The sequence below is a fragment of the Polypterus senegalus genome, chromosome 18 (assembly GCF_016835505.1).
Source record: "Polypterus senegalus isolate Bchr_013 chromosome 18, ASM1683550v1, whole genome shotgun sequence".
Classification (NCBI taxonomy): domain Eukaryota; kingdom Metazoa; phylum Chordata; class Cladistia; order Polypteriformes; family Polypteridae; genus Polypterus; species Polypterus senegalus.
Genome location: NC_053171.1, coordinates 23,174,975 through 23,196,077, shown reverse-complemented (window position 1 = coordinate 23,196,077; position 21,103 = coordinate 23,174,975). Strand labels below are relative to the sequence as shown.

The following is a 21,103-nucleotide window of genomic DNA, read 5'->3' as shown; positions in this document are numbered from 1 at the left end:
TTTTATCATTGAAACCTGCCTCACAGTTACAGCTACAGGACTTAAGAGGATTTAGCTTCTCCAGTTGACATTTCCAAAGAACACACACTATTAGCCAAGCAGATTTTTTAATGATGCACTTTGAAAATCTCTAAATATTTAAAGGCACAGTCTGTAAGGTTCAGTTAGCAGAAGGTAAAACAATCAAAAATCGTATTAATAATTTATAGAACTTACAGTACAGGCCAAAAGTTTGGACACACCTCCTCATTCAATGTGTTTTCTTTATTTTCATGACCATTTACAGCACTCCATAACTCTCCTTCTTGGTCAAACAGCCCTTACACAGCCTGGAGGTGTGTTTGGGGTCATTGTCCTGTTGAAAAATAAATGATCGTCCAACTAACCTGACTTCTGCACAACACAACTGCTGGTCCCAACCCCATTGATAAAGCAAGAAATTCCACTAAAGAACCCTGATAAGGCACACCTGTGAAGTGAAAACCATTTCAGGTGACTACCTGTTGAAGCTCATCGAGAGAATGCCAAGAGTGTGCAAAGCAGTAATCAGAGCAAAGGGTGGCTATTTTGAAGAAACTAGAATATAAAACATGTTTTCAGTTATTTCACCTTTTTTTGTTAAGTACGTAACTCCACATGTGTTCATTCATAGTTTTGATGCCTTCAGTGAGAATCTACCAATGAAAATGGTCATGAAAATAAAGAAAACCCATTGAATGAGGAGGTGTGTCCAAACTTTTGGCCTGTACTGTATATATTCCCTGGCATAACTAATGAAAAACTAACAAATGATAAAGTGGATAGCTTTAATACACTAATGGGCAACCATCTATGGACAATCATTGCTCTGGTTAACTGCCTTGGATTCCCATCCAGAATTAGTTCCTGTTTTACAATGAATGTGCTGAGAAAGTCACAAGTCCTAGTGGAAAAGAGATTCTTAACGAAATGAACGTTTAGTTATGCTTCACAAATGAAAAAAAATGATTGAAAAAATGTTTAAGTAGCCAACACTGAGATTATTCTTTCCTTATAACGATACCATTTTTAAACAGGTATCTAATGAGCTGAAAGCTCCGAACAGCAATACAGGATCATTAAAACTTTACACCAACTTCTTACGGCAACAAGACTCCTTTTTTTCTTTGCTCAACTATGCATTTTACAGCCACTGGCCAAACATTTAAAGTCTTCAAGAAACTGAATAAAAGTCAATTTGCATTTTACATTTATTTGCTTAGCAGATGCTTTTATCCAAAGTGATTTACAAAGGTCAACATAATCAAGTAAAAGTTAGTCTGGGGGAAACTGTTTCGGAACAAGTGTTACAAGAGTGGTTACAAAATTGATCATTATAAATGAAGAGCTCAAATGAAATACAATTAATTCCTAAATCACAAAAACCATAAAGGCTAATATCAGATAAACAGAAATTGACCATACAAGAGAGAATTTCCAATGCTTCTTAAACACACAGAGAGAGTCAGAATTTCAAATGGATGAGGCAGCTCATTCAGCTACACAAATCTGGGTTGAGATTTGGTGCCACGCAGAGGTAGCATCACCAGGTGCCGTTTATCAGTAGACCTGAATGACTGAGAAGGAGCACAGGACCTCACAAGTGTCTCCATATACTGTATTTGCTCTAAGTGCTGACCTGTTGACTAGTCTGTAGGTAAGGACTAAGGTTTTGAACATAATATGTGCTGCTACAGGGAGCCAATGCAGTGATCTAAAAGAGATGTGACATGTGTATGCCCAGTTTGGCACCAGATGTGCCACTGGATTCCGAATCATCTGCAGCAGCATGGTGATGCATACAGGTACTCCTACCAGAAAGATTTGTAGTAGTGTAGACATGACAAGACTAAAGCCAAGGCAAGGCATTATGCTGCTTACTATGTCAGATGGTACAGAAAGAATCTGCAAGATGGAAAGACCATTACAACAAAATAAGTGAAGGACCACCCCAAGGTTATGAACTGACTTGGTGGGTATTTGTGGTAATGAGCCAGGGTGACGGACTGAACAGACAAATGAGCCGAGATAACAAGAAGGTCCACCTTTGCCAGGTCACCTTGTGCCTTACACTCCCATGTAATACATCACAGTTTGCTCCTGGCTGTGAAGGGAAAAAAACATTCCCTTTACACTTGCAGATTTTTGGCAGATGAGAGTTGTGCCCCAAATAAAGTCGGCAGATCCTTGGCTTCTACGCAATAAGGGATCTTCGCGGCCTCAACAAGGCCCTGCAATAATCAGGACTGCATTGAATATTTATTTGAATGTTTAGCCTGCAAAGAAAAAGAATATTACGAGTAAAGTGACAAAATACTATTTTAACAAGCTAATTCAAAATGGCAACATATTTTCATTAAGAATATTTGCAAAAATACAGTTTTGCTTTCAGAATTCCTTTATATTTATAACAAAGCAGTTACAATGTTTAACAATTTTATAGCTCTATTTAAATATTCTAAACATATGCACAATAAAGTATTCACCAATTCAACTGATCTTTATTTCAAAGGGAATTTTGCCTCATATGAAAGTATAGCTAGGAAAAGTAACCTCATCATACTCTCAAGTAACTGAAATTAAAATGCCCATCTTTAAGAAACCGGTAAATAAATATACTGTGAAAATCAAAAAAAAATCAAGTTTTGAGAAACTTCTGTGAAGTGTACCATAATGAATAAAGCAGCAAAGAATAGTAAACGATGTAAAACAGAAGGATCAAGCCAAAGCACAGATTAAAGATCAATCCTGCACTAACATCCATGCATATGTAACTAAGAGGCCAGCATGGTTCTAGAAATGCTCTGCAGATTTTTCTCTGACTGCGGCAAACACAATCTCAAAATAGGAAATCACTGTATATTAAACATTTCTGTAAAATAAAAATAAGCATTTTTTATATTCTCGTTTTCATGGCATAATGCATCAAATGGACATGGAATATAATGAAGCTTGTACAAGAGCTTGAAAACTAACAACTGGACATTCGTAGTTAGACTGTGTATCAATGGCTCTGCATCAATTAAGAACTTAATTAGATGGAAGAACTTGCTGATTATCATAATATTCATATAACTTACAACATTACTGTTTCGTTAAAAAACATCATTAAAAAATAAATTTGCCTTTAATGACCTCTTGGGCACGGCTATCAGCAGAGTGTCTGTCTGCAAAGAGAGCGTCGGCCTTGTGACATTAATGTCTCTGGTGACTCTTCCTATGAAGCCAGTAGACAGACTGGGAGAGCCTGGGGGATCATGAGGTCGCTGGAAAGGGCGGTGTTGCACTCCCGATATCTATGCAAAAGGACGAAGGTCCAAGTCTTTAGAGTCCTGGTGCTTTCTGTTTTGCTATATGGTTGTGAGACATGGACGCTATCCAGTGACCTGAGATGAAGACTGGACTCCTTTGGTATTGTGCCCCATCGGAGCATCCTTGGGTACCACTGGCTTGACTTTGTGTTGAATGACCAAGCCAAGGGGATGCCCCATAATACCTGGCTGCGGCAGATGGATGGTCATTTGTGGTGTCTGCCCGGGGGGTTACCAACCGGGATCTTGAGCTGTTTCGTCGTGTGGTGGGTACGGCAACGTCCATTTTAATTAAAACGGTAGTCTGACCCACTTGCTGATTATTATGTAAATGACATTAACTTTTTAATTACAACGCGGTAAAGTTGCACTTATTTTTTCACACAGGCTTCTGCATGTTGGGTCATTACCTTTATATATAACATGCTACCGTGGCTGTTCATTTGTCTGTCCAAGATTTTAAATTACCTGTAGCTTGCAAACCTTTTGACCTATTGACTTGAAATTTGGTATACATATACCAAGTGGAGGAGTTCAAGTATCTTGGGGTCTTGTTCACGAGTGAGGGAAGAATAGAGCGAGAGATCGATAGGCGGATCAGTGCAGCGTCCGCAGTGATGCGGGCTCTGCATCAGTCAGTCGTGGTGAAAAAGGAGCTGAGCTGTAAGGCAAAGCTCTCATTTTACCGGTTCATCTACGTTCTTACCCTCACCTATGGTCATGAGCTATGGGTAGGGACTGAAAGAACGAGATCGTGAATACAAGCAGCTGAAATGAGTTTCCTCCGCAGGGTGTCTGGGCATTCCCTTAAAGATAGGGTGAGAAGCTCGGTCATCCGGGAGCAGCTCAGAGTAGAGCCGCTGCTCCTCCGCATCGAGAGGAGTCAGATGAGGTGGCTCGGGCATCTGTTCTGGATGCCTCCTGGACTCCTCGCTGGTGAGGTGTTCTGGGCACATCTAACCGGGAGGAGGCCCCAGGGAAGACCCAGGACACGCTGGAGGGACGATGCCTCCCGGCTGGCCTGGGAACACCTCAGGATTCCCCCAGAAGAGCTAAAAGAAGTGGCCGGGGAGAGGGAAGTCTGGGTATCTCGCGACCTGATCTCGGATAAGTGGAAGAGGATGGATGGATATTCTATGTGATGACTACTATCTGCTTTCGGGATGATGATTGACCTCCAAGGTTATTCCTCATTTTATTTTTATTCTATTTTAGTGTAGAATCAATTCTACACAGGGTAGCCATGCGGCACATGCGTATCAATGCCGTTCTCATCCCTACCACCATCGCCGTCACTTCCCCTACCTCTTCATATCTTAAATCATCCTTTAGGCAGACTGAAGACTGAAATGCCAGCTTTAGTGAAAAATGAAGGAAAACGTACTAAGCAACTGCAACACAAACACTGACTTAATCAGTTTTAATGTGAAAAGATGCAGACGAAGGAAGAGAAGAAGCGGGCAGAAGAAGGTGCAGAAAAGAAGAGCTGAAATGCTTCTTTTAAATATGTAAGTAAAAAATATACTTGAATACAGTTTCTAAACCCTGCACTAGACTGCAGAGAATGCAATTAAAAATACTTAATACATACATTTGCAAAAAGGATTCTGAAAATTGCTTTAAACAAATCTGTTGTAAGCATATTTTAAATAAAATGAGAAATTAACATAAACTTAAACACAGTATATTTCCTCTATAGATAATTCAGACTTAAACATGGAATTTGGAAAAACAACATCCATCCATCCATCCATCCATCCATTGTCTAACCCGCTGAATCCGAACACAGGGTCATGGGGGTCTGCTGGAGCCAATCCCAGCCAACCAGGGCACAAGGCAGGAACCAATCCTGGGTAGGGTGCCAACCCACCGCAGGACACACACACAAACACACCCACACACCAAGCACACACTAGGGCCAATTTAGAATCGCCAATCCACCTAACCTGCATGTCTTTGGACTGTGGGAGGAAACCCACGCAGACACGGGGAGAACATGCAAACTCCATGCAGGGAGGACCTGGGAAGCGAACCCAGGTCTCCTAACTGCGAGGCAGCAGCGCTACCACTGCGCCACCGTGCCGCCCTGGAAAAACAACAACATGGGATAATTTTCACAAAAATAGTTAAAATGTTTTGGTTAATAAATTTGACTTACTTACTTACACATTGATATTCATCAACTTTGTGCCAGGATTTCTTGACATTGCTTATATATCTCGATCAAACAATTCAGTCGTGGTTTACAGCTCTTAAAAAATAAAAAGTAAAAAATATAATTTGATTTATTTAGGATTACTAATGTAGATCACTTATATAAAGGATATCCTGCATGAGTCAGCCACTGAGCAGTGAACAAATGAAACACCCATCATTGCCATGATATTTTACCCCAAAGAGAATGCAAAATCAGCAATAACTCTCATACAATTTCTAAAAATTACAGCAATGTATAGTTGGTGTTGAAAATGAAAGAGATGATGCAAATGCCTACTGTAGCAATGCAAAAAAAATCTTGCAGATGACTTAAAGGCTAATTCTTTTTCTTTAAGACAACCTGTACTACCTGGCATCAATATGGTGTATTTAATCAATTTAAAACCTTTCAAAGATGTTCATTTCCTTAAAATACAATGTGCCAAATACAGGAAGCATGTGCTGCGTACTTACATTGATTAACTGTATTCCAACTGTGGTATACGTGGTAATCTCTCATAAAAGCTACTCAGACCCAATGGCAAAGTAGGAAATAGACATACATGAGTGGCTCAAAGTGGTCATAAAATGACAGCAAATGATTGTATTAAGAATGTCTATTTTTATTCACATTTGCTCCTTCACTTGCACATTCATTCCTTCTTATGTATAAGTACAAATTAATATTCCTACAACATCCCCAGAAAGGGAAGAAAAGGTCCATTCATGTATTTATGCAACCACCTTATTTAAACAATAGGACACACAGGGGACCACAGTTTAAACTGCCACCCTAAGAAACCAGGACAAAAAAAACTACAACTTTTAATGAATAATTGTCAACATGCGTTATTGAATAAGATAGTGACATTGAAAGTTGGTATGCATCAAACGGCCTGAATGTGAATGTAAGAAAAGCTAGACTGACTTTTGCAGAACAAGGGCAGGAAGCACTGAAGAAGCTGGTAATGATGAAACAATGGTTTAATGGGTAGTTAACATTTGCTTATCCTTTTGTTGATGTAAAAGCTGAAATCACAACAAACTATTCAGGATGGTGCTCAGTTTAATTAGATTTATATCAAACATGGTTACATCACAGTAATTACTTTGTTGTGTAAATGTAGGAAACAAATGTGTTGTCTGAACACCTAAACATTGCCCAGAAGGCATACATAGGAAGCGTCTCACTGGCAGGTCCATACCCAATACAGGGAAGGCTTTGCGTGCGACACTGCCACTAATCACTTGTCTGTTTTCTTTAGAATGGAAAACTCTCACGAGCACTAGTGACATCACTTCCACTTGCACAGTCATTTAATGGGGTTTTCATTGGAATGACAAATCTTTCTTTTTTTTTTTTTTTTGTTTACATTATATTAACACTGCTTCCTAGCCCGCTTCTTTCACTTTAATGAAGCTATACCTGTAAGTGCTGTTTAGTTTCTGTAATTTGAGACAGTAATGTGACGGTATTATTAAAAAAAAATATTACTACAAAGATAATGTTACACATTTCTTGTTAAACCAGATTTTAAAACAAAGAGGCTAAGAAATTGAAGCAAATGTCAAGAATAAACTTGAATTGTAAACAAACATATATTTTGGGTTACCTACACAGTTTTATTAATAAATTACCACACACGACAAATTCTCCTGTAATTACTTCTTATTTCATCCTGTGACACATATTCTGAGACTGGTATTTGATTTACAGGTGCATTGCTTTCACACCAAAGAGCCCATCTCAGCAGCATCTGGCACAAGGCAGGATCCGGCCTTGAGTGAGACAACAGTGCACTCAGGTCCATAATCACATTTATCAATATTGTGCCTTTTAATAACCTCCAATCAAGCTATAATAAACACAAGCAAAAAGTACTACCTTTGTACACATTGACATGTATCATTTCAGCGGATATGATATTGATTTACTTTCAGCCACAAGGTGGCAGTAAAGAACCACCTTGATAAGAATAATTCAGAGCCTTGGACATGCACTACATAAACAAAAATATTTGGATGCTTGATCATTACACCAACAGGGAAATATATAGACTTTAATAAGTAGTTGCCCACTCCCCTGCAGCTATATCAGCTTCCACTCTTTTTAGAATGCTTTCTGTAGGAATTAGTGCCCATTCATTCTGTAGAGCATTTATGAGGTCAGGCACTAATGTTGGACGAAAAGGCCTGGCTCGCAATCTCCGTTACAGTTCATCCCAAAGGTGTTCAGTGGGGCTGAGGTCAGGGCTCTGTGTGGGGCAGTCAGGTTCTTCCACTTGGAACTCATCCAACCAACCTTGCTTTGTGCACTGGGGCACACTTATGCTGGAATAGAAGAGGGCCTTCTCCAAACTGTTCCCAAAATGTTGGAAGCATAGCGTTGTCCAAAATGGCTTAGTATGCTGCAGTATTAAGATTGCCCTTCACTGGAAGTAAGAGTGTGACGGTGTAGGTCGACTCCATGTTCCCTCTTCTATTGTGGGAGCCTCTTGAACCCAACACCGTTGAGAGTCATGACCGGGATGAGCTGAGCAAATGAGGGCACCACACAAAGCAAAGGGGAAGGTGCAAAGTGCTCAGTGCTTTTATTAAAACAATTCAACAATCAAGGTGTCCAAAAACTGTAGTACTTCAAAAAGTGTCCATAAACAAATAATCCATAAAATAAAGTGCACGGTGGAGGTTAAAAACAAATCAAATAAATATTACTTTAAAAACGAATGAGGTTAAAACACAGGAAGCTGTCTTTAAAAACCTTGAGCACTGGTGCAGTCCTTTAAAATCTGCTGTCTCCTTGACTAAACTCAATACAGGCTCTTGCAGCCAAGTGGGCACCTGTCAAGCAGTTCAGCCTACCTCCAGCACTGCTCCTAGGGCTCTGGCCCTTCTAGCCCACTGTGACTCCGGACAGGGTACCACAACAAGCCTCAGACTCCTGCTGCCAGGCTTACCTCCCCATGGTCCATGGCACCACCCGTAGAATGCCTCTCTCAGCCTTTCCTTGCCCTGCAGCTGTGCTGCCTCTCTGTTGCAAGCTGCTACAACTAAGCAACACTTTGGCCATGCCAGCTCCCCAGGTCACCCAGCTGGAGAGACCATAAGCACCCGAGCGCCATTCACATGACCCGAAAGGACTTCCTCCCAGCTGCCTGTCTTCTCCTCCTCTCTTATGCTCACTTGCACCAGATCTTACCCTAGCTCCTGCCTTTTCTTTCTCTGCATCTCTTAACCTCCATCCTTTTCTCTCTTTCTCTTGCCGATAGGCCTTTTCCTCTTCAAACAGCCCCATACCATTTTCCCTCCTCAAAACTCCACAGTTGGCACAATACAGTCAGGCAGGTAACGTCCCTCCAGCATCAATAAAACCCAGACTCGCCCATCTGATTGCCAAACAGAGAAGCGTGATTCGTTACTCCATAGAACACGTTTCCACTGCTACAGAGTCCTGTGGCAGTATGCTTTGCACCATTACATCCAACATTTGGCATTGGACTTGGTTATTGGTCATGAAAACCCATTCTATGAAGCTCCCGCCGCACAGTTTTTGTACTTGTATTAATGCCAGTGGAAGTTAAGAACTCTTCAGCTATGGAATCAGCAGAATATTTCTATAACTGCAATACAAAAGCTTATTTTGGGGAAGATCTGAAAGTTTTGGAGCAGATTGTCACCAGAGATTAGACATGGATCCATCGCTGTGAACCAGAAAGAACAAGACAAAGCATGCAGTTGAAACACCTGCCTTCTCAAATAAAGCAAAAATTTAAACAACAGCCCCCCTCTAAGAAAAGCATGATGACCTTCTTTTGGAACATGAAGGGTTCTATTCTGGTGCATTTCCAGGAACACGGACAATCAATGACCAGTGCTGTGCATTGCTTAGGGAAAAACTGAAGCCTGCAATTTGCAACAAAAGAAGAATGCTATCAAAAGCAGTCTTGCTGCATCACGTCTTAGGTCAACTTAAAAAGCTCTGCACGGTTGCGGATTCACCTCTGATGATGAGGTTAAGGAAGTGGTGCAAAACCTGGATTCTGGTGTAGCCGAAAAGTAGACAATTCTCCCAAAGAATGAAAAAATTAGTGGAACGATACAAGAAGTGCATCGACCTGCAGGGAGACTATGTGGAGAAGTGACGTAACTTGTTACACTCTTCTGTTCATAGTCACTGGTATTACGATCATAGTTCTGGTTTGGGTTGAGAAGAAAACGAATAGCTCCACAAATCTGTTGACTACATGAAAGCTTTCACAATGATAATCAAAAGTATACAGTCCAACGAGTGGTATAAAACTGCCCTGGAATTACTCAGGCAGAGTGTTGACTTCAGCCTTAAACAAAATACGTGGGACTGCCTAAACAGGTTGTTTCGAATGCATTTCAATGGAACTTGAACTTTTCTGTAGCGATTAATGGGATACTACTAGAACTTTCAGATGTGCTAAACCTATAGAGAGAGATCAATCCAAAATGTAGCTTGATGTGCTGATCAATCACTTGCCAATCTGAATTGTCTGATTTTCACTACAAAAGACTTGAATAGTGATTGGTAAATTGACTGATCACAAAAAAAATGATTTCTTGAGAATCTTCTTTTCTAATCTTTATGGTAATTTAGTTAGAACATTCCTTTATACAGTATAAAGACAGCAGCAAAGCAAACTTTAACTGAAAGAGTGAGAAGAAAGACTAGAATATTAGCATTTACATTAAAGAAAGTGGAATAATAAACTGAGAAAAAGGAACTGGAGGAGTCGTCCTGCGTAATTAGACACGTCAAGAAAAGCTGCTTTAATGAATTTAGGCCTTTTTATTTTGTCTCTTAATGAAACAGACACTGCATATCAGAATTTTGCTGGTGAGTGAGCTTATGTTAAATACAGTAGCTCACATTTTCAATTACAAAAAGTATAGACAAAGAAGAATTTGAAATTGCTGCTTAGTAAAGAGCAGGCTTGTTAGCCTAAAAGCAAAGTTTGTCTATTTTACTTGTAAACTGAAGAATGTTAATGTCTTTGGTAATGAAAAATAAACTGGTAATACATGTGGTGTATATATATTGTGACGGACAGACGGGTCCCATGCCCGGCCGGGACGCCTCTGCCGCATACGTCCCGGGGGAGCCATCATGGACATTGCAATACCTTCCCCGGGGCGCTTGGGGGCAGTCTCCCTGGCAGTGGATTCCTCCTCAATCTCCCCCGTGGCTCCATGGGACATGGAGTCCACCACAGCAGCCCGGTTGGGAGATGGGGTGGCCGCTAAGGTGTGCTGCAGAGAACCATCCACCACACTGGACGGTTTATCAGCCCCACCCGGAGGTGCAATTAAGACCAGCTGGTCAGGCACCTGGATCACTTCCGGGTGGGGTATAAAAGGGCTTGCCTCCCAGCAATCGAGGCCAGAATCGTGAGGAAGAGGACGAGGTTGCCTGGGAGGAGTGGTGGAGCAGGAAAGTGTTTGGTTGTGTTTGGGTTTTGTGCTTGAGACTGTGTTTGGGCTGTGTGGCACGGGGAAAATGTGTCACACGGCTGAAGAAACAAAATAAAAGATCCTTGAGTGTGAACACGTGCCTCTGCATATTCTGTGCCGGTTCGGGCGCTATATAGCGCCTTTATCACAATATATATATTATATTGAACATAAAACTTCTACTTGTTTGGTTAAGCAGAAGCCAGCCAGTCAGTCAGTCAGTCAGTCAGTCATTTTCCAACCTGCTATATCCTAACACAGGGTCGCGTGGGGTCTGCTGGCGTCAATACCAGCCAACACAGGGCGCAAGGAAAAAACAAATCCAGGGCAGGGTGCCAGCCCACCGCAATTAAGCAGAAGCTTTTGGTCTAAAATGTTTTTTAGAGGGATAAAGGAAAAAAAATACATATATCTCAAAATTGGTATTGGAATTGGCTAACTCAGTAACATAATATCTGTGATCAGTATAAGGCCAAAAAAACCTGACCAGAACATCTGTAATATAGACCCACTGCTGGAGTTAAAGCAAAAGGTGCTTCACAAAGCATACGTTCAAGGATATGCAAATGTTTGTAACCAAGCCAGCAAATGTTGATTATTTTAATTAGTTTTCCTAAAAACAATCTTTATTTTTTATAATGGGTTACAAAATCATATTAAAGCCGAAAAAAAGATGTGTTTCATTTTAGTATTTCGGCCTTTACATCAGTAAAGGCTGAAACTTCAATAGAGCCATCTAGTACATTCTATATCCATTGTACTGATGTTTTTATGTGATTTCATTCAACACTGGAACACGTGCAAGGGAAATCAGTTGTAATTCTAAGTGAACTCAATAGCATATTTGAAGCCGTTTCCCTAAAAGTGAGAGTATAATTTTAACAAGTACCTACCTGAAACACAGGCACAACGTCGCCGACTTCATTAGGATGTAAAGGCTCTTTTAACAATATACAAAGGTAATAAATCACTCTCTGCTGCAAAAGTAAAAAATAAAATCATATTTAGTTTGTATTTATAGAATTAAATAAAATAATAATAACTAATTCATTTTCAAAACAAACAACCAAAGCTTGTGCTCTCATGGACAAAGCTGGCAGCGCTGCAAAGATGATTTTTTTTTTTTTTTATTTCTCCAGTGCTTTTAATATTATCAGCTATCTGTGTTATGGTGTAAGCTCAGGAATAAGCAAGTGGATAACCCTGTGGTGTCCTGGATAATGGCCAATCTGTCAGGCAGACCACAGTTTGTGAGATTCAAGGACTGTGTTTCTGATACAGATGTGAGCAACACTGGAGCACCATAAGGAATAGGCCTGTCTCCTTTTTTCTTTACTCTGTACACCTCAAACTATAAATATTATAGCAGGTCATATCACATGCACAAATTCTCTGATAATACTGAACTTATGGGATGTATTGATAAGGAGGATGAGAAAGAGTATAGAAGTCATTGTTAAGAAATAATTTACACCTGAAAAATACCAAACTTATCCTTTAGTACAAAAGTGGAGATGCTTACCTACAGAAAGACAGGATTCATAGATTTACATGGATACAACATTAAAGTTGTGTGAGCAATCTGTAGTAGCAATTAAGCACACAAACAAATTTTAGCATAAATTGGAAGAATTTATGCTTAGGCTGATCATAGTGCAATTGAGATTGCCTTTGAAGCACAGCGTGCAATTCTGGACAACACATAACATAAAAGGGATATATCAGCTCTAGGTGTACAAGGAAGATAAACATTATGCATTGTGGTGCCCGGCCAGGACGTCTCTTATGCATATGGCCCAGGGGAACAGGCATGGGCTGTACAATACCTCCCCTGGGACGCTAGATGGAAGGCCACCTGGATTGCACTGGTGCCTCGGATACCCGCAGGGCCCCATAGGAGATGGAGTTCTCTTCTGCCCTGTTGGGGTCTGGGGGTGCCACAAGGGGGCACTGCAGTGGCTCCTGAGCCTGTGTGGGCGGTTCTTCCGCCACACCCGGAAGTGCAGCCGAAAACGACCAATCAAGCATCTGAAGCACTTCCGGGTGGCTTATAAAGGGAACCAGCAGCCACTAATGGAGGAGCCAGAGTCGGGAGGAGGGAAACAAAGCTTGCCAGGAAGAATGCTGGAGGAGAAAGAAAAAGACAGAGAAGAGAAAGAATTGTGTTTTGGTGTTGGGACTGTGTTGTTGTGCTTGTGGGAATGGGGAAGACATTTTCACAAGGGGGGAAAAAAGAAAATAAAAACCTTGTGTGCTTTAAACCTGTGTCCTACGTCTGTGTCAGGGCTCGCCTTTTCAGCATCCTGGACCTAAAGGGCATTTCCTGCACTGTGAAGCTCACAGAATTAAACATCTAGAGCCATGTGTGGAAACATAATCCAGGCTCTCAAATACATATAAAAATGGATTTTGTAGCATTCTTTCTGTTAAGTAGAGAATCACTACTATAAGACATCAGTGGAAAAAATGGGAAGTGCATTTGATACGAAACCACAGATTAACTTCTTCTGGGACAAATTATAAATTCAAGTACTGAAGAATAGCAGAAACTTTGGTAACGTTTTAAAATGATTTTTTTTTTAAACTTGGATGAGATGAAATGTTGAGACAACTTAGCTTTTACCTAACCAAACAAGCCTGAGAGACAGAATGGCCTCTTCTGTTGTAAATTTCTTATATTTACATTCTCCTCAAAAATCACCAATTCCAAATAGCTCTTCTTCTGGAGTTCCAGTTGTCCATAAAGTTAGTTCTTCCATAACAGAAAGTCATCCATTAAGTACACAAAGCCCAAATCTGAGAGATTAAAAGCAATGACACATATTAGAATGACTTACCATATAGATGGCTTCATTGATTACAACATCCTTCACTTTGGTCATTTCAATAAAAGTAATGCTTTCTCTGCCTGATGCATAGGAGGCAGTCATCTGTATTCCAAGGGAGCCAATAACCAACAATGACTCATGGTCTATCTTCAAAAAATGAAGATGACCCATCATCCCAACAAGAGATAACATTATAGCCACTGATAGGACTTCAGTAACCTGTAAAATAAAAAGGCAGGGTTTTGATGATGCCATCACATCAGGAATTTACTATATGAAAACCTCTTGTACAAGATACTAAAACAAAACCAATTAGTTGATGTTTGCTTTGCATCATGGGTTACATACTGTACATGCATCACACATGTATATATTACACTAGCTGGGGAAGATTTTAGTGCGGTTATCTACAGTAAATGTTACACTGGCAAATTTGAAGTGTTTATATTTTACTCTACTGTATATGTAAACGCAGCAATTATCACTGTAGATTAGAAATTCATATGTATACCCAGTGAGATGTCAAGCAACCTCTTATTGGCTAACTAAAAAGATTACCAATAAGCAAGCTTTCAATGCAACTCAGGCCCCTTCTTCAGGCAAGACGTAATCAAGAAAATACAAAAATAAATTGTTCTGTACTCAAAGGAGTGTTTGCTTAGCCAAAGGATTTCATGACTGCAATGTTTAAATGCAACCACCACTCAAGTCTAGCAAAGTTATCTTATGAAGATGAATCATCCATCCATTTTCTGATGCTTATCTGGGTCCGGGTTGCGGGGCAGCATTCTAAGCATAGATGCCATTTTTCATGCTACTTCCTCAAACTTCTCCCGGGGAGGGTATTAAGGAGTTCTGACGCCTGCCGAGAGATATAATCTCTTCTGCTTGTTGTGGGTCTGCCCCGAGGCCTCCTCGAGGTTGGACATGCCCAAATAAAAAAACAAAAAAAACACCCCAGGGAGGCATCCTAATCAGATGCCTTTCAATGCACAGGAGCAACGGCTCTACTTTGAGCTCCTCCAGAAGGTCTGCGCTTCACACCCTATCTTTAAGACTGATCCCAGACACCCTGCAAAGGAAATTAATTGCCACTTCTATCTGTGATTTAGTTTTTTTCAGCCATTACCCACAGTGTGAGACTATATATGAGAGCAGGAACACAGATTGACTAGTCAATCCAAAGATTCGCCTTTCACCTCAGCTCCTTCTTAGCCACCACTGGCCTGTTGATCTCCCATTCAATCATGGAAGTTGGATCAAGGAATAAAATATGAAATAATACCAATGTTGTCTAAATGGCAAAGGCACTGTTTATTGTGTACATTACATATAAAGTTCAATGTCCTAGATCAGGGGTGTCCAATGCGTCGATCGCGATCGACCGGTAGATCGCAAAGGTAGTGCAGGTAGATCGCGTTGCATTCCAAAAACATTTTTTTTTAATGTTAGTCTATCATATATCCTCCCTATGGCATTTGCCACTTGATTGGGGCGGCCAGTCTGAGATCTCTTTTCTTCTAACACACTGGTCATCCCGCACACACGATCAAACGTGCAAGCTACTGCAAAACTCCGGCTATGATCTAGTTAGCCTTCCAATTTATATCGACTAAAGAAGGAATTTTTAAAAAAATTGTTTGGGGAGGGTATGGGCTGGACGTGGAATTGGAAGAGAATTTTTTTCACACAATGTCACAATCGAAGTGCGTTTGTCTGATCTGTCAACCTATCATTGCTATTCCAAAGAAGGAAAAAGTGGAAAGGCACTTTCGAACTATTCATAAAAACTACGAAACTGACGTCCTTCCAAAAAGCGATCTGAGAAAAAGAAAGGAGAGGGAACTAAAATCTCAGTTAATTGGAAAGCCGTCATTTTTCACTTGGCTGAATTCAAAAGCTCCTTGACTGCATTATTCGGTTATGCAAGTCTGCCTTCTCCCACATGACGATTATTAAATCCAAATACTGTAGTGACCATAAATGTATTGAATTATTATTGTGCCATAAAGGTTATTCAGTTATGCAGGGTATGACAACATATATTTATGTATAAAGTATACTCAATATATATATATATATATATATATATATATATAATTTTAATATAGGTAGATCATTTCGACCTGGTCATGTTAAAAGTAGCTCGCAAGGTGAAAAACTGTGGGAACCCCTGTCCTAGATTGACTGACAAGAATTTTTTTTGATTTGTGGACAACTTAAAAAATATTATTTTCACTTAATGGATCAATCCCATGGCCCTGAGGCTCAAAAGCATCCAGCCTCACGAAAGCGTGAAGAAAATCTGAGAAAACCACATCACTGATTTGCAATTAATAGTCAGAAAAAGCAATCTTAGTGTTGATTTACAGCAACTGCATAATATCGCAGATGGCAACTTGTCTGCCTACAAGTCAGCAGCATCATGGTTTGAGTCTTATCTGCATCCTTTTTTATATTAATCAGATATACACATCACAAATAAAAATATATGCAAACAAATGATTGTCAACCTTAAACAAGTGATATCAGAAATGAAAAACTGTTTATTACTATACATTTTAAGATATTCACCTGCATCAGTTTTTAATTCTGTCCATTTTTATGTATTAAGATGGACATTTATTTTCTATATTTTAGTGTTGGAAGCATACAAATTTTAGGATTTTCTTTGAATTTTCCATTGCTACCTTAATTATTCTGCCATTTAAACTGATTACATTATCAGCGTCATCAATCTGATCAGAACTGATTCCATCTCTCCCTAATCTGCATTGTTCTTTAATAGTTCACATGTATGAATACCCAAAAAACTCGCTATAAAAGAAAAACTGGAATCAAGTCACAGTAAGGCTGTGTCTATATGTATAATCTCAATTCCAAAAAAGTTGGAACGCTGTGTAAAATGTAAATAAAAACAGAATGCAATGATTTGCAAATCTCATAAACCTGTGTTTTATTCACAATAAAACAAAGAAAACATATCGAAGGTTTAAACTGAGAAAATATATCCTTTCAGGAACAGAATATGGTCATTTTGTAATTAATAGCAGCAAAATGTCTCAAAAAAGTTGGAAAGAGGACAACAAACGTTTGAAAAAAGTAAGTGGTACTAAAAAGGAACAACTGGATGAACATTTTGCAACTAATTAGGTTAACTGGCAACAAATCAGTAACATGATTGGGTATAAAAAGAGCATCTTACAGAGGCAGAGTCTCTCAAAAGTAAAGATGGGCAGAGGTTCACCAATCTGCCAGAAACTGTGTCTACAAATTGTGGAACAAACCAAATAAGTGCATGTAGGAGTTGCTCAGATGCCAGTCAGTAGAAAAGTAGGACAATTGGGATGGCAAGGTCTGCTATGAAGACAGCTACCATTTCAACAACAGTAAAAGTGGACTTAAAAGCTAATTGTCACACTGAACATGTCATGCCATCTTCTAACCCACTTAATTCAGACCAGAGTGCCCTGGGGGGGATTGAGTTTGGAGGGTTGGTGTTGATCCAACTGGCATAGGGTGCAAGGCTGGAACAAACCCAGGACAGGGTGCTAGTCCATCACGGGTCACGCGCACACACAGGCCATTCAAACACTAGGGCCAATTTAGTGTCATCAATTCAGCTAACCTACACGTCTTTGGACTGTGAGAGGAAATCCATGTGGCACGTGGAGAACATGCAAACACCACACCAGAAGGACCTGGGACCTGAACCTTAGTTTCCTTAATAGGAGACAGTAGCATACTGCACCACCTTGAACCTCCACATTAAACATGAGCTTGAAATTTGGAGTGCCAGTGATGTGGTATGCATTTGAATAGAAGTTCAATGGAAGCCTGAATATACAGTGGTGTAAAAAACTATTTGCCCCCCTCCTGATTTCTTATTCTTTTGCATGTTTGTCACACAAAATGTTTCTGATCATCAAACACATTTAACCATTAGTCAAATATAACACAAGTAAACACAAAATGCAGTTTTTAAATGATGGTTTTTATTATTTGGGGAGAAAAAAAATTCAAACCTACATGGCCCTGTGTGAAAAAGTAATTGCCCCTTGTTAAAAAATAACCTAACTGTGGTGTATCACACCTGAGTTCAGTTTTCGTAGCCACCCCCAGGCCTGATTACTGCCACATCTGTTTCAATCAAGTCACTTAAATAGGAGCTGCCTGACACAGAGAAGTAGACCAAAAGCACCTCAAAAGCTAGACATCATGCCAAGATCCAAAGAAATTCAGGAACAAATGAGAACAGAAGTAATTGAGATCTATCAGTCTGGTAAAGGTTATAAAGCCATTTCTAAAGATTTGGAACTCCAGCGAACCACAGTGAGAGCCATTATCCAAAAATGGCAAAAACATGGAACAGTGGTGAACCTTCTCAGGAGTGGCCAGCCGGCCAAAATTACCCCAAGAGCGCAGAGACGACTCATCTGAGAGGTCACAAAAGACCCCAGGACAATGTCTAAAGAACTGCAGGCCTCACTTGCCTCAATTAAGGTCAGTGTTCACGACTCCACCATAAGAAAGAGACTGGGCAAAAACAGCCTGCACGGCAGATTTCCAAGACGCAAACCACTGTTAAGCAAAAAGAACATTAGGGCTCGTCTCAATTTTGCTAAGAAACATCTCAATGATTGCCAAGACTTTTGGGAAAATACCTTCTGGACTGATGAGACAAAAGTTGAGCTTTTTGGAAGGTAAATGTCCCGTTACATCTGGCGTAAAAGGAACACAGCATTTCAGAAAAAGAACATCATACCAACAGTAAAATATGGTGGTGGTAGTGTGATGGTCTGGGGTTTTGCTGCTTCAGGACCTGGAAGGCTTGCTGTGATAGATGGAACCATGAATTCTATTGTCTACCAAAAAATCCTGAAGGAGAATGTCCGGCCATCTGTTCGTCAACTCAAGCTGAAGCGATCTTGGGTGCTACAACAGGACAATGACCCAAAACACACCAGCAAATCCACCTCTGAATGGCTGAAGAAAAACAAAATGAAGACTTTGGAGTGGCCTAGTCAAAGTCCTGACCTGAATCCAATTGAGATGCTATGGCATGACCTTAAAAAGGCGGTTCATGCTAGAAAACCCTCAAATAAAGCTGAATTACAACAATTCTGCAAAGATGAGTGGGCCAAAATTCCTCCAGAGCTGTAAAGACTCATTGCAAGTTATCGCAAACGCTTGATTGCAGTTATTGCTGCTAAGGGTGGCCCAACCAGTTATTAGGTTCAGGGGGCAATTACTTTTTCACACAGGGCCATGTTGGTTTGGATTTTTTCTCCCTAAATAATAAAAACCAACATTTAAAAACTGCATTTTGTGTTTACTTGTGTTATATTTGACTAATGGTTAAATGTGTTTGATGATCAGAAACATTTTGTGTGACAAACATGCAAAAGAATAAGAAATCAGGAAGGGGGCAAATAGTTTTTCACACCACTGTATATCAGCAACAGCATGCACAAGGCTGAAACAAAGCCCACGAGCTCATCACTGGACACAGTTTAACTTTTCATTGTCAGTTTTTCCAGTTTAGGGATTATGTTACTTTCATTTAAATGACCAGTTCAACCTAACAAGAATGGTACTACATTTTATTGCTTAGCATGTACAAAGCCATATAAATTTGCCAAAACACATGAATGCCACCTTGAAGTCGTTGTCACTTACCTCGGTGAAAAAAAAAATGGTGTAGGCACAAAGCCAGAGAGCGCAGGTGCAGCCTGTCACCTTCAGAAAAGACAGCTTAGGGGAGCTCACCGTAAACTCTCCGCAAATGTCAGAGTGGCGCTGACAATCCAGCGAGATCCGATTGCCGTTGATGTCAGAAAACGCTTCATCCGACATGATTTAAGGATGATTGGTTACACGCGATCCCTGTGGTTACACTTTTACCAGGCTAACATTTTGCGAGTATTGCATGTATTTTTCAACCGTAATGATCTTAAGGCTCTTCGTACCCATACAAATTTAAATATGATTATCACGAAAGAGGACAATTCAAAGTTAACTCATCTAAAACTGTTACCAAGTGAGCGTTCGTTTCGGGACGCCTTCTGGCTTGCGAGTCTTTGTCGCGTGAATATGACGTCATTGTTAGGTCGACTGTTGCTGGCTCCAAAACAGTTCGGAGTTATGTAGGAAAAGGAAGAGGTGCATTTCTATTTTAATATCGAAGTCATAAACTAGTGAGAATGATAACTTTATTCTAACTCTGGTGCAAGATTCAGGGGCGTAGCCAGCCGCCCAAGTCGGGTACGGGTCTTTTTTAAAAAAAAAAAAATATATACATTTTTAATTCGCTTACCATTTTTATATATATTGTATATTTCCCCGGCCTAATTTTTTGTGGAAAGGTTCCAATAAATAGAGCTACACGAATTATGCAATGCATATATTATTATTCAGTGCATAGCTTCGCCGCCCATTCTAATTTTTAAAACAGTGTGAAATTAGTGTTATTTTCAAAGCAAAATTCAGACAATGTTTTTGTTTAAGTGAACTACCTTAATCTTGTACAATAACTGTAAACTAGGACACATATATTTGATAATATTAATAGTATTAATAGTAGTAGTCATGAAGTGCTATATCAGTGTTTTATTCAGTTACAATAATGTTTATTATGTGTGGCTTTTGCAGGTTTTTTTTTAAAAAATGCCTTATTCTTTTAAAGGCTGTCTAAATTGTACTGTATAGTGGGATTTTTCCGGGCGACACATACAGCTTAGTATGTATAATAATAATACATTTTATTTATATAGTGCCTTTTCCATGCTCAAGGCGATTATTTAAATAGCATGGCATATGTAACATATGGTACAAATAGTTCTGCATAGAACAATAAACAGATAAATACAGGAGATACAAAAGCATTAAGTAAAATAAATGACAACAAACCAGAATAAAATATTAAATTTAATACTAAGAGAAAAGCCTGAATAAATAACGTAATTTGTTATATAGCACACACACACACACACAAACAAATTATTCTGATCGTCTGGCCAGAGAGGTAAACTCTGTCAGAATATTTTAAGTTGCTTACTGAAGGAATTAATTGAGTCAGCTTCCAAAGTCTGGGTGCTGTACCGCTGAAGGCCCTGTCACCCATAGAGTGCAGGTTAGGGTGGGGCACAACAAGACTGCAAGAATCAGAGGACTGTAGTGGGCAAATATAAGCATAGTGATGGAGAAGGTCACTGATGTAGTCTGTTAAGAGGCCATTTAAAGCAGCCCATGCTGTTAAAAGCCTGGGGTCCT

General features: G+C 39.8%; 1 protein-coding gene across 3 annotated transcripts; it reads right to left on the bottom strand.

The window, feature by feature from the left end:
- Nucleotides 1–688: 688 nt before the first annotated feature.
- pigh (phosphatidylinositol glycan anchor biosynthesis, class H) lies at nt 689–19,910 on the bottom strand. 3 transcript variants are annotated; one of them, XM_039741657.1, is made up of 5 exons: nt 19,511–19,910; nt 13,841–14,050; nt 11,897–11,980; nt 5,488–5,580; nt 689–2,294 (listed from the first exon to the last, which is right to left on the bottom strand). In XM_039741657.1, the coding sequence occupies exons 1-4, from the start codon at nt 19,685–19,687 to the stop codon at nt 5,509–5,511; spliced, it is 543 nt and encodes a 180-aa protein (XP_039597591.1). In that variant the 5' UTR covers nt 19,688–19,910; the 3' UTR covers nt 689–2,294; nt 5,488–5,508. The 3 variants fall into 3 exon arrangements, with proteins under 3 accessions (XP_039597591.1, XP_039597589.1, XP_039597590.1); XM_039741655.1 differs by having other exon boundaries at nt 5,492–5,580; XM_039741656.1 differs by having other exon boundaries at nt 5,496–5,580.
- Between the last annotated feature and the right edge of the window lie 1,193 nt (nt 19,911–21,103).

What these genes read in the sequence shown, in the direction of transcription:
- pigh (XM_039741657.1), bottom strand. Translation starts at nt 19,687, where the DNA reads ATGTCGGATGAAGCGTTTTCTGACATCAACGGCAATCGGATCTCGCTG. An exon ending in CCATTTTTTTTTTCACCGAG is followed by an intron (nt 14,051 to 19,510) that starts GTAAGTGACAAC and finishes TTTATTTTACAG; the next exon opens with GTTACTGAAGTCCTATCAGT. An exon ending in TCAATGAAGCCATCTATATG is followed by an intron (nt 11,981 to 13,840) that starts GTAAGTCATTCT and finishes TTACTTTTGCAG; the next exon opens with CAGAGAGTGATTTATTACCT.